Source organism: Xyrauchen texanus, chromosome 1 (genome assembly GCF_025860055.1).
Source record: "Xyrauchen texanus isolate HMW12.3.18 chromosome 1, RBS_HiC_50CHRs, whole genome shotgun sequence".
In the NCBI taxonomy this organism is placed as follows: Eukaryota; Metazoa; Chordata; class Actinopteri; order Cypriniformes; family Catostomidae; genus Xyrauchen; species Xyrauchen texanus.
In genome coordinates this window covers 7,303,877-7,316,144 of record NC_068276.1, presented here as the reverse complement: position 1 = coordinate 7,316,144, position 12,268 = coordinate 7,303,877, and the positions used below count along the sequence as shown (strand labels likewise).

The 12,268-nt window shown below is 39.4% G+C and overlaps 1 protein-coding gene across 3 annotated transcripts in view; it reads right to left on the bottom strand.

Annotated features, from left to right (window-relative positions):
- LOC127647694 (protein inturned-like) overlaps window positions 1-12,268 on the bottom strand; it is a 57,203-nt gene that overhangs the window by 23,946 nt on the left and 20,989 nt on the right. For 2 of the 3 annotated variants that reach the window (XM_052132299.1, XM_052132152.1), the window contains exons 5-7: window positions 8,573-8,691; window positions 5,423-5,512; window positions 2,804-2,881 (exon numbers count right to left, since the gene is read on the bottom strand). In XM_052132299.1, coding sequence (XP_051988259.1) covers window positions 2,804-2,881; window positions 5,423-5,512; window positions 8,573-8,691 — 287 coding nt within the window. The remainder of the gene's footprint in view (window positions 1-2,803; window positions 2,882-5,422; window positions 5,513-8,572; window positions 8,692-12,268) is intronic. The other variant, XM_052132232.1, reaches the window with a different exon arrangement.

The window sequence follows — 12,268 nt, the reverse complement described above, 5'->3', positions numbered from 1 at the left end:
CCGTCGAGGGTAGTGAGAGCAGATGAGCGATGGGGTTTGTGATGAGTGGAGAGGATGCTCTCCATGCAGTCATCAGCTCATCATGCACCTCCGTGAAGAAAGGGACTGGGGGGGGGTCTGAGAGTGGCGCACAGACCCCAGGAACTAATCATCGAGCCGCGACAGCTGTGGGGAGGACGGAGGGTTCCAGTGGAGCGGCCCGTGCAAGTATGTCGGACATCTGGGCCTCGGCCCGCGTCAGATGAAGGGCCGCTCCCCGACGCAGCGGTGAACTCATCCAGCTCGGGGGGATCCAGAGGATAGGCAGGCTGGCTGTGAGACCGGACGGAAGTCAACGAGCGTGCCGGGGGGCAGGTGGAGAAAGCTGCTGAAGTGCGCCGTAGATCCAACAGCAGATCACTCAGAGGTAGAGGAACAGGTGTGTGACTCGCAGCCCGCTGCATACGTGACCATCAGCTCCGAAGAAAATTTCGGAATGAAACAGACGCATTTCCCTGCCTTTATACCCGTATGTCCGGGGACGGGACATGCAAATTCTGTCTGCCAACTTCTCATTGGCCTTTTTTCATAGATCAGAGGTATATTCGGCGCTCAAGAGAGACCCCTAGTGTCGCTTCTTCGACACAACGTCGAAGTGAGCGACAGACAGGGAATGCAGGTTTTTGCCGTCTTTTGGATCAACCCTATGTCCTGCCGTCTCGACACTAAATTCCAGACTCTGCCTTATCAGAGCTGTACAGCAAGGTTCGTGACAACATACGAGGTGAATTAAAACATAATTTGACTGCTGTTACATCTGACATATGGAGCTCTGACGTTTGCCCCATGTCATTGCTCAGTCTCACTGCACACTGGATTGATTCCTCCGTTAGATTAAGCTTGCAGTATTAAATGTACACCAGTTTCGTGGGTCTCATACAGCCGATCATGCAAAACAGGCGGAAATAAACAAGTAATTGTTATTTTGCATGACAACGCAAGGAATATGTTTTCTAATTAGTTTTATTGAATTCATTATTGTTGAAGTGCCTGTTCAAGTGTATCTGTTTACGCTACTTTTAAGAGTAATTGTGAAATTTTTTATTTGTTTGTATACAATACATTTTTTGGTTGTGACTGTTCAAGTCAAGCTGTTTACACCACTTGTAAGTGTATGTAAGATTATATTCATCCATACAGAACTCAGTGGATTTGTGATTTATTTTTGTTCCTGAATATTAAAGTTAAAATAAGCTATTAACACCATTCTAAGTAGAAGTCGATTTTATATGTGAGTTTAACAAAAATGCTAGCTGCACTAAGTTAAATGCATTAAGCTGAAGACATCTTTTAGTTACTTTGTTTACTTAGTTATTTTTGTAAACAAACAAAAAAACTGTCTGCAGCTCTATTATCTAGGCAAATACAAGTATCGGATCGGTACTCGGTATCGGCAGATATTTCATATTTAAATATCGGATCAGGGGCCAAAAAAGCTGATCGGGACATCTCTACATAAGACCTTTTTATGACAAAATTTGCAAATGACCCTTACTTGAGTGCTCAGAAACTTCTAAGGAGGAACCTAGGAAGATACTATTAACCCTAACTGATTTTAAAGCAGAATGATAATTATGGCTGTCAATATAATGCAATTATTTAATTATATAAAAAAATATCACATTAAAAAATTAACACAATTAATTATGCCTCCTGCCCTGTACACAAATTCTGTAATAAAAGTATGTATTTTCCTACCAGAGCATTCAAGCTTGAAATACATGTAACTTTTGCTTTAACGAGCCACGTCAGCAGTCAGCACGCCTCAACAAACCTCACAAGCAACACAGACAGAAAGAGAGCTAGCTAGGGATTAAGAGATGTGTTTTTCAAAGTTTCAACTACTTTTAACTTGACACAGCGTCCAATAAAAAAGCAGCGTTTATTATGCTGAAAACCAACAAGATGCTCCAAAAATGTCCGTCTGACTCATATGCACATAAGCCGACAATATAATTAAAAATAGCACTGATTGAATGCAAGAAAATGCCCTGTGAGACCGGGACATATTGACAAATTCAACTGCATATTGATTGCTCTCGGTTATGTTTAATAATATGGGAATAAAACAAACAAATTATTGACTTCTAAAGCAACTTTTTGTATTGTGTAATCAATGATTTACTCATCTGCCACAATAATGCTAAATTTGGATGGATGGATGGATGGATGGATGGAAAACATGTATGATATATAACCATTTAAAAGGTTAGCGACTCTGAATGTGAGTGGACCTGGCAGAATATTGTGTTGACACATCTGACATACAGCAGGACAGCAATGTATTGACCCAACTATTCTCAAAGAGTCTGACTTTTGGATATCAGCATGAAGTCTGGTCCACTTTACAGTTTTTTCTAGCCAAGAACCAGCCACTTAGACAGGAAGGGACCATCTGACAACATGTAAAGTGATCAACCACAGTTAGCTATTTATGTGTCTTTTAGGGGTGCATCAATCTGAAATTGATGATACAATAAAATAGACCAGCATGAAACAAATAGTAGCTCATTCACATAATGGTGCCACAGTCTGTGGGATATTGTTCAGATTACGGTGGAGAAATAAGTGGAAAATATGCATTGACTTTGTGGTCAGACAATTTCTGTGCATACAGATGACAGAAGTAAAGATTACTCAACAGATATAATTCTGAAAACACCTTTTGTCATCTTGCAATACTTGTGTGCATATGCATTAGAGGTATAAATGGTCTTGGGGGTGGTCCATTCGTGTAACGTCTGAGGCGGAGACTATGACTTACCTGTTAAGAGAGCCGTACATGACCTTGAGTGTTCGGACGACTCCTTCAATTATTGTTTGCAGGTACAGCAGTGGAACCCTGCAGCACCAAAAAAGAGATCAATCAGAAATAGGTGACAATTATGACAGTTAGCCTATTACATTTTGTTTATTGAATTAATAACATAACATACTGATTAATGAATTCAATTAATTGCATATATCAATATTTGCTGAAAAAGGCCACCAACTAAAGATCACTTATAGATAATATAATAATCACAACATTCACAAGATAATATACAATAATAAAATTATTATATATATATATATATATATATATATATATATATATATATACATACATACACTCACCTAAAGGATTATTAGGAACACCTGTTCAATTTCTCATTAATGCAATTATCTAATCAACCAATCACATAGCAGTTGCTTCAATGCATTTAGGGGTGTGGTCCTGGTCAAGACAATCTCCTGAACTCCAAACTGAATGTCAGAATGGGAAAGAAAGGTGATTTAAGCAATTTTGAGCGTGGCATGGTTGTTGGTGCCAGACGGGCCGGTCTGAGTATTTCACAATCTGCTCAGTTACTGGGATTTTCACGCACAACCATTTCTAGGGTTTAGAAAGAATGGTGTGAAAAGGAAAAACATCCAGTATGCGGCAGTCCTGTGGGCTAAAATGCCTTGTTGATGCTAGAGGTCAGAGGAGAATGGGCCGACTGATTCAAGCTGATAGAAGAGCAACTTTGCCTGAAATAACCACTCGCTACAACCGAGGTATGCAGCAAAGCATTTGTGAAGCCACAACACGCGACAACCTTGAGGCGGATGGGCTACAACAGCAGAAGACCCCACCGGTACCACTCATCTCCACTACAAATAGGAAAATGAGGCTACAATTTGCAAGAGCTCACCAAAATTGGACAATTGAAGACTGGAAAAATGTTGCCTGGTCTGATGTGTCTCGATTTCTGTTGAGACATTCAGATGGTAGAGTCAGAATTTGACGTAAACAGAATGAGAACATGGATCCATCATGCCTTGTTACCACTGTGCAGGCTGGTGGTGGTGGTGTAATGGTGTGGGGGATGTTTTCTTGGCACACTTTAGGCCCCTTAGTGCCAATTGGGCATCGCTTAAATGCCACGGCCTACCTGAGCATTGTTTCTGACCATGTCCATCCCTTTATGGCCACCATGTACACATCCTCTGATGGCTACTTCCAGCAGGATAATGCACCATGTCACAAAGCTCGAATCATTTCAAATTGGTTTCTTGAACATGACAATGAGTTCATTGTACTAAAATGGCCCCCACAGTCACCAGATCTCAACCCAATAGAGCATCTTTGGGATGTGGTGGAACGGGAGCTTCGTGCCCTGGATGTGCATCCCACAAATCTCCATCAACTGCAAGATGCTATCCTATCAATATGGGCCAACATTTCTAAAGAATGCTTTCAGCACCCAGAATTAAGGCAGTTCTAAAGGCGAAAGGGGGTCAAACACAGTATTAGTATGGTGTTCCTAATAATCCTTTAGGTGAGTGTATATATATATATATATATATATAATGTAGGTCGTTACATTACTGTGGCAGATGAGTAAAACATTTGATTAATTTCCATACTGAACATAAGCCAATTACAGACTTGGACTGTTTTCACAGAATGCATGCTTTGAAGCGTCTCCCTGTGGTTACATAAAAATTCAAAAGAAATTTTAGGATGCTGTGCCAAGCTAAACGTAGTTTGTAACTTTGAAAAACATGTCTCGAGACCTCTGTATTCTGATGCGTCTTTGAGCAACTGTTAGTTTGTTGTCTGTACAGCTGTGCATATGTAAGTCGCACTTACTGCCCCCTGCTGACTGAAATTCATTGTAATAAATTCTTCCATGAGGCACGATTAATTGTGTACATTTCTTCAGCTTTTTAACTCTATAAAAAAATTACTGCACTGAATTAACTTGTTAAATCAACAGCCTTAGTTATAAGGCATAAAACATTGATGCCATCATAAGGTGGGACCATCCTTTAATTAAAATTAAATTAAAACTTATTCTATACCATTAATATGACTGGAGTCTTCATATCAAGTGTGTCCAAAAATTGTTTAAGTTAAAGTAAACAATTTAAATTAATATTATTTTTAATAATATTAATTAAATCATTAAACTACACTCAAATAAAATTCAAGCCATGTAATTTAAATTAATAAAAATATAAAAATACAGTATGCATGATCATTCTTAATTGTGGTGTAACAAAAAAATAAAAGAATCTAAGAACATGAATGTTATGAATTAATTAAGACTATTAATTATAGTTGAAAGATATTACTGTGAACTGTCAACAGGTAGAATGTTTTCAATTATTATGTTAGGTGTCAGCAGTTAAAAGTAAAAAAAGATTACAACTATTAAAATTATGATATAGATTAATGTCACTTGTTTGCAAATTATAATTATAATTATTAAACTGTAATCAGTTAGCCATCATCAGATGACTATAATAATATATTTAGTGTTAACAAAGTCCAGTGTTAGGAGTTAAGCTGATTATTATGACATTTATTGCTGCAACTAGTTTGCAGACAGGATGTTATAAAGATAAGAATTACCTGCTGGAAGGTACGCCAATGACCAGCAGATTGCTTCCCTCCTTCCAGTAGCCCACATGAACCAACTGATTCTGCAGCAACAGAGAGGAACTGAAAAGGGAAGGATAAAGGAAATTACATTTTGTGAAGAAAACATGAACAGTGTTTGCCATGTGTTGGTGATGGTTGCCATGACATTGCTATATGATTGCTAAGGTGTTCTGATTTAGTGTGTTGCTATGAGGTTGTTCTGAATGGTTTTAGAATGTCGAAAATGGAACAGAGCACAAACGTTTGGATCCGGAAGAAAAATATAAATAAATTTTTTCCATAAACAGTTAAATTAACATAACTTAGAAATTTTTATGACTATCTACCATAAATTCCAAGGTTGTTAATCAATGGCATATGGTTCGGTTGAATCCACCAGTCCATGTTATTTCAATTTCATTTTTTAGAAATCACATTTAATTGCAGAAATCCTGATGAATACCAATGATCCAAAAGAGAACTGATCAGAGAATCTCGGCCAACCAAGTAGGCCAAACAAGTGCTGCGGCGACCACCTGCTCGTATGATGTACTGTGAATGACGCAATCGAGACTGTTTTCTGACACTCTCAATATACTTATATTTGGAAATATCTAAATATTTTGAAATAAAATTTTAATATATTGTTTCTATATTTATAATCAACAACTTAAAATCAGGTTTATATTTTTCAGTTGTATTTAATTTTATAACATCATTTGCATTGCTTCATGGGATTGTAATTCATGCTCTCATGAAAGACAGTGAGTACACAGTCTGATTTTTAAATATGTTTATCCATCAAATTAAAGTTTGCAATATTGTGATTCACCTCAGAGCTGGTAGGTTTGATTCAGAGCTAAGAAATCTTAAAAAGGATTTTATTAAAAGCCTTTGCAAAAAAATAAATCGAAAAAAAATAAATAAATACTTCTGGAACCCAGGCAACAGAAAAAAGTGCCTAGGTACTGTTGCGCTCAATTGTCAGGGTGCTTTGGGTGGTTGCTTAACTGCCCAAGTCAAAAGAGCCTGCCACAAAGTCTATACAATAATCTAGATATGGTTCAGCTCCCTCCCTCAATGCACATTTTTGGGATTTGTTCATCCACCAGGCTTCATCCAAAAATGTGATCGCTTAAAATAGTAACAGCATAACTAAACAAGACACATGATTTAAAGCAGGGGTGCACAATACGTCGATCATGATCTACCAGTCGATCGCAAAGGCAATGCTGGTAGATCGCACAAAATGTAAATGTACTTCCGTAAACTTTTAATAGAAATAAATATAATGTCTTTCCTTCTTTTAGTTTCTGTCTGACTTGCACTTGACAAGTAAATATTGACCAGGCGAGGTTTTGTTTATTCAGTTGCCATGACAACTAGGTTTGCGCATACGCCCCAGAGCGCGAAATTGCGATGCTACTGCCCGGATTAGGCAAAACTGAATGAATCAGACAGTTTTGCCTAATCCGGGCCGTAGCATGCAAATTTCGCGCTCTGTTTCAGAAGTCTTTGGAAGGTGCGTATGCGCAAACCTAGTTGTCATGGCAACAGAATAAACAAAACCTTGCCTGGTCAATATTTACTCGTCATCAGAATAAGGTAAATGCCCTGGCTATTGTAATCTATTGTGCTGTAGGTGTTTTGGGTTTAGTGTTAAAACTGAATGATATCAACATTGAACATTATTATATATTTTTTTATTAATTAGAAGATGAATTCCATGTAGGGCTACATGCAGTAGTCCCAACAAGCTTATTTTAAATGAAACTGTGTTTTTTTAGTTGGTAGATCTTATTGAGTTGGTCATTTAAAAGTAGATCATCACACAAAAAAGTGTGGGCTCCCCTGATTTAAAGGAATAGTTTACCCTGAAAATTATAATTCTCTAATCCATAAAACTCCAGTGGTGTATTCCATGTCTTCTGAAGCAATCCAATTAATTTGTTGAAAAAATAATCATTTTTCACTATAAATCTTGACGTCAGCAGTCGATCATGTTTTCAAGCTTTATTACACTTCTTATCGCCATCTAGCGCAGGGTTGCCAGCTCACATGCTTTCAGACTCCATCTCACGCTCTCACTCTACCCAAATAAATGTCATAATAAGAAATTATGTCAATAATAAGAAAACATAATTCAATGTAAAATAAATAAAACATAGAAACAAATGTCTTATGAAGTGATCCAGTCGGTTTTGGGTGAGAACAGACCAAAATGTAACTCCTTTATCACTGTACACCTCATGATTTCAAGCTCAATTACACTTCCTAATGCTTGATGCATGTGTAGAACACTAAATGGTGCTATAGGAAGTGTAATCGAGCTTGAAATTATGATTGCCAAGGAGATTGCTGTCAAGATTTATAGTGGAAAAGGAGTTACATTTTGGTCTGTTCTCACAAAAAACTAATTGGATCGCTTCAGATGACATTGATTAACCCATAGAAGTCTTAAGGTTTACCGGTACTTTAATGTTGCTTTTATCTACCTTTTTGAGCTTTAAAGGACTGGCCATCATTCGCTTACTTCTTTTCATTGTATGAACCTACAGAGTTGAAATATTCTTCTAAAATCTTTGTTTGTGTTCAGCAGAAGAAATTTGAAGTTGAGTAAATGACGAGAGAATTAAAACTACTATAGAACTATTTCTTTAAGAGTTACACTTTTTAAAAAACATTGTTGCTTAGAACATTAACAGATTAGGCTGGAAGGAAGCAAGTCAGCTGCCTACATTTTCAGATGCAGCATATCTCGGAGGAGGGAGGAGACCACAAAACGTATGCACCCCATTTCAATTCTACAAAGACTGATATATTTGAAAGTGCTGTGGAAAAAGTTGAACCTCTCAAACTGCTAGACAACCCCGACATTAAAAACAGCACTGAAGAGGTAATCAGAGGAGACACTTTGCCGCATCAACATCACTTACATGGCAAATGTATATGGCATCACCCTTACTCAAATGTATAGCGTTCATTATGTAGTAACACAGTGACAGGAAATGTTGTTCCATTTTAAATCTATGGGGGGAATATACTAGACTTGTATACAACCAATCGTATAATCGCACTTGTATTGCCTTCATGACCCAATAGCATTTTTATGTTCTAGATTCAGTCAGTTGTTGCACTTACCTCACTATCTGTCCTCCAGTTACATTCTCCAACATGTCACAGAGTGTTAGAAAAATCCCTCTCACAGCTTTCAGCTGAGTTGAAGCCTCAGACACTGGATACTGGTACAAAATTTCCTGCTATAAAGAAATATACTTTGGTTTAATATGAGTTGTGACCCCAGTTCAATATTACCAGAGTACTGGAGTGCCAGCACAATCGTTAAAATAGTAGTTATACTAGGGGTGCTCGCTGAGACCGTTTGCATTAATTGTGTGCACATGAACCTCAATACACTTTGCTCTCAGCTTGCTTTTTTTTTTTTTTAAAGCTGCTGTGGGTCCCCTCTCCTCTCGATATCCGACCTCTGAAGCTCCCTAGGGCCCGCATGGGCAAGGTGAGCGAGGATGGAATGCAGAAAGCAGAGATTTTAAGGATTATTTGTCGCCGGCTCACAAGACTAGTTTGGCCCTGCACACCAAGTTGGTCTTACAGGCCTGCCTGGCAGACCTGTTGAAGGACATGGACAAAAGCGTCCAGGACCATGAATCCTTCAAAAAACTGTGTCACGCTACAGGTCTGGCACACCGAGCTACCAAGATGTGGTGGTGGTGGTGGTGTAGTGGTCTAAACCACATAACTGGTAAACTGGAAATCAGAAGGTCGTTGGTTCGAACCCCACAGCCACCACCATTGTGTCCTTGAGCAAGGCACTTAACTCCAGGCCGCTCCAGGGGGATTGTCCCTGTAATAAGGGCTCTGTAAGTCGCTTTGGATAAAAGCGTCTGCCAAATGCATAAATGTAAATGTAAATGTACGATAACTGCCCAGGCTATTAGTAGGTCTATGGGAAGCCTGGTGTGTTGAGCATCATCTCTGGCTGAGCTTGTAAGAGATATGTGACAAGGACAAGGCTTGTTAAGGTCTGATCAATGCTCCGGTGTCACAGCGAGGACTCTGGTGATGTAATGAGTGCTTTCACCAAGAAATTCCAGTCATGCAAGAAGCAATCGGTTACCTACATGTACATCTTGCCAAGGCAAGGTGGCGTTGTAGCGCAGCTGGTTCACTCGCAATCTTCCTCTGGGCAATGGCTCATGAGCCAAAGCACCCCTAAATCTCTAGCTCTCCCCCAGATAGCGGTGAGACCACAACGGCCATGGTCAAAATGCAGAATTATGCTTCCTGTCTCTTATCCCAGTGGAAAACCTACTTTTGGGTAAGGCAAGCATTCCTTATGGTCTGAGGACCTTGAAGCAGGCACTAGAGCCAACAGAACAGTTTAGTCTAGCTCCAAAGAATGTCCGGACACACTCTTCTGTGTCCCTGATTGTATGCCGGGATCAAGAACAAGTTTCCAGTTTTTGCAAGTTTGACACAATCCAATTAAGTTCTTAAATCTCTTTGGGTTGCATGAGCCTTGAAACAAGCTCTAACCGGCTTGACCGCACTGGGTTACACAGTGCTGGACATTGTTTAGACACCAGAAGTCAAAGAAGAGCCCCTGTGCCCTTTAATCTGTTATGCAGATGCGTGGCGCAGCCTTTCAGGTGTCTCCAGCTGGGTACTGAGCAGATTCGAGCACAGCAATGTACTTCAGGTCGCAAGGTGGTCGCCTCACTTCAATTGCATTTTATCCTCTACAGTGACGTCTTCTACATCCATATCTTCTAGTTGCCAAGTAGGACAGTGAGCTGAGGCCCATACTGTACTTGAGGCACTCAGGAAGTCTCCGTTCAAGTTTACTCAGATACAGATTTTGTTCATCCATTCAACTGGTTTGTGTCAATAGACCTGAAAGATGCATGCTGTCATGTTTTAATAGCCTCTAACCACAGGCCATTCTTCAGGTTATAAAAAAGGCTCCCAAATAAAGATACTCTTCGGCTTGTCCCTGGCTCCCTGCACAATAAATGTGTCGATGCTGCTCTCACTGCACTGAGGCTGAGCGATGTCCGAGTGTTTAACTACCTTGATGATTGCTGCTCTAAGCTCAATTGGAGGAACTACCATGCAAGCAAACTCTCCTTTGCATAAATCGCCATGGGGGAGTTCGTTCGCACCCAACGATTAAAATTTTTATTAACTACATGTAGGGCTGGGCGATATGGTCAAAATTGTTATCATGATAATCTTTTTCATATTGTTTGATATTGATATTTATCACGATATACATTTACACATTGCACTTTCTTTTTTTTATTTCAAAGTTGACGGAAGAAAAGAAGAAAAAATTTATTCTAAACAGTCAAAATAGTCTCTACAAAACTGCACAGGGGGTCCAGAGACGGCCTAAGCAATGGGGTCTGCGGGATCTTTTACCAAAATATTAAAATATTTTATAGTTTATCAATGTAAAATTAATGTTAAAAGATCATCTGTTTGTTCTGAAGCATAGTGACAGCAGTCCAGTATTTGTTGGAATATTTTTTACATTAAAATGAAATATTATTTATATTTCTTTAGATTCAGATACCAAAGTATGGGGCATAGAAGCCCTTGTGACAGTGGAATAATGCTGAATGTGGGTTCAGGGGTGTCCCGAGAGAAAATTTTGAAAATGTTTTTAAAAAAATTTTGAAAACATTTGTAAATTTTCATTAAAGTGAGAGACTAGGCTACCAACTAGTAATTTTAGTGTTTCCTTATACATTCCAGACATCTAATTAATTTTCACAAAATTAGAACAGAAATTGATTTGTTTATTATTAAAGTCCTACACTGGGGTAGGTGCCTCGCCCCTGCCTCCTATCTCTGGCAGGATATGATGGTTCCGAGTACAACTTCAGGGCTTAAGCCAAAGAGAGACATTTGTGACATTTCTGTTTAAAATTCATCAAATAAATGTCATCTTAAATTTCACCCAAGTCTGCAAGTCTTCCTGATAGAAGTAGATTTGTTTGGTGACAATGGTGATTTTTGTATCAGTATCAAGGAAAACTAATGTGATGTATAAATACTTTACAATATAAATATAAAAATCAACAGGGTAACAAGACAGGGCAGGTGTGACTAATAAACTAACAATTGGCAAACAAGGAGGCAGGGTATGACGTAAGATAGAGACACGTGGCACTACAGAAACAAAACAATGCCACATGCTCTCACAAGACAACAAAACACAAGAATGCATGCGCGCACATCGCCAAAACAATGAGGCAATATACGCCCATGCCAACCAACAAACAAGACGAGAGAAAGTGTAGCAACGGCAAACAAAGTGATGCCATGCATTCTCACACTAAACGAAAGTGGAGCGTACATCGCGAGGCAAACGTCACGCGATGCACGCAACACATGACAAAAACAAGACAGGACGCCTGTACGAGAGTTCAGCCACACACACACCCAACACCTTAGACCAAAGTGACCGAACCTCAGCACAAGAAGACAGCTTGTGACCCGGGCGAGCAACGCAACACGAGTGCGACAAGCACCCATGTTCGCGAGAGACAGACAAACTATTGACGCAAGTGTATGCTGCCAAGTTGACATAAGCGTGATGCATCCACGTCAATAACAGACAGACCGAAACTGAACCAGACAGGAAGTCAGGATCTAGACACCATGCTTCCGACATGAAACAAGACAGACCGATGAGTGCACGGCAGGGATTACACACACGCTCACACAAAGACAGACAACGAACCACAAGACAGACATGGGACAATGATGCTACGGGCCTGTCAGACCAAAATCAAGACTGACAGAGTGACA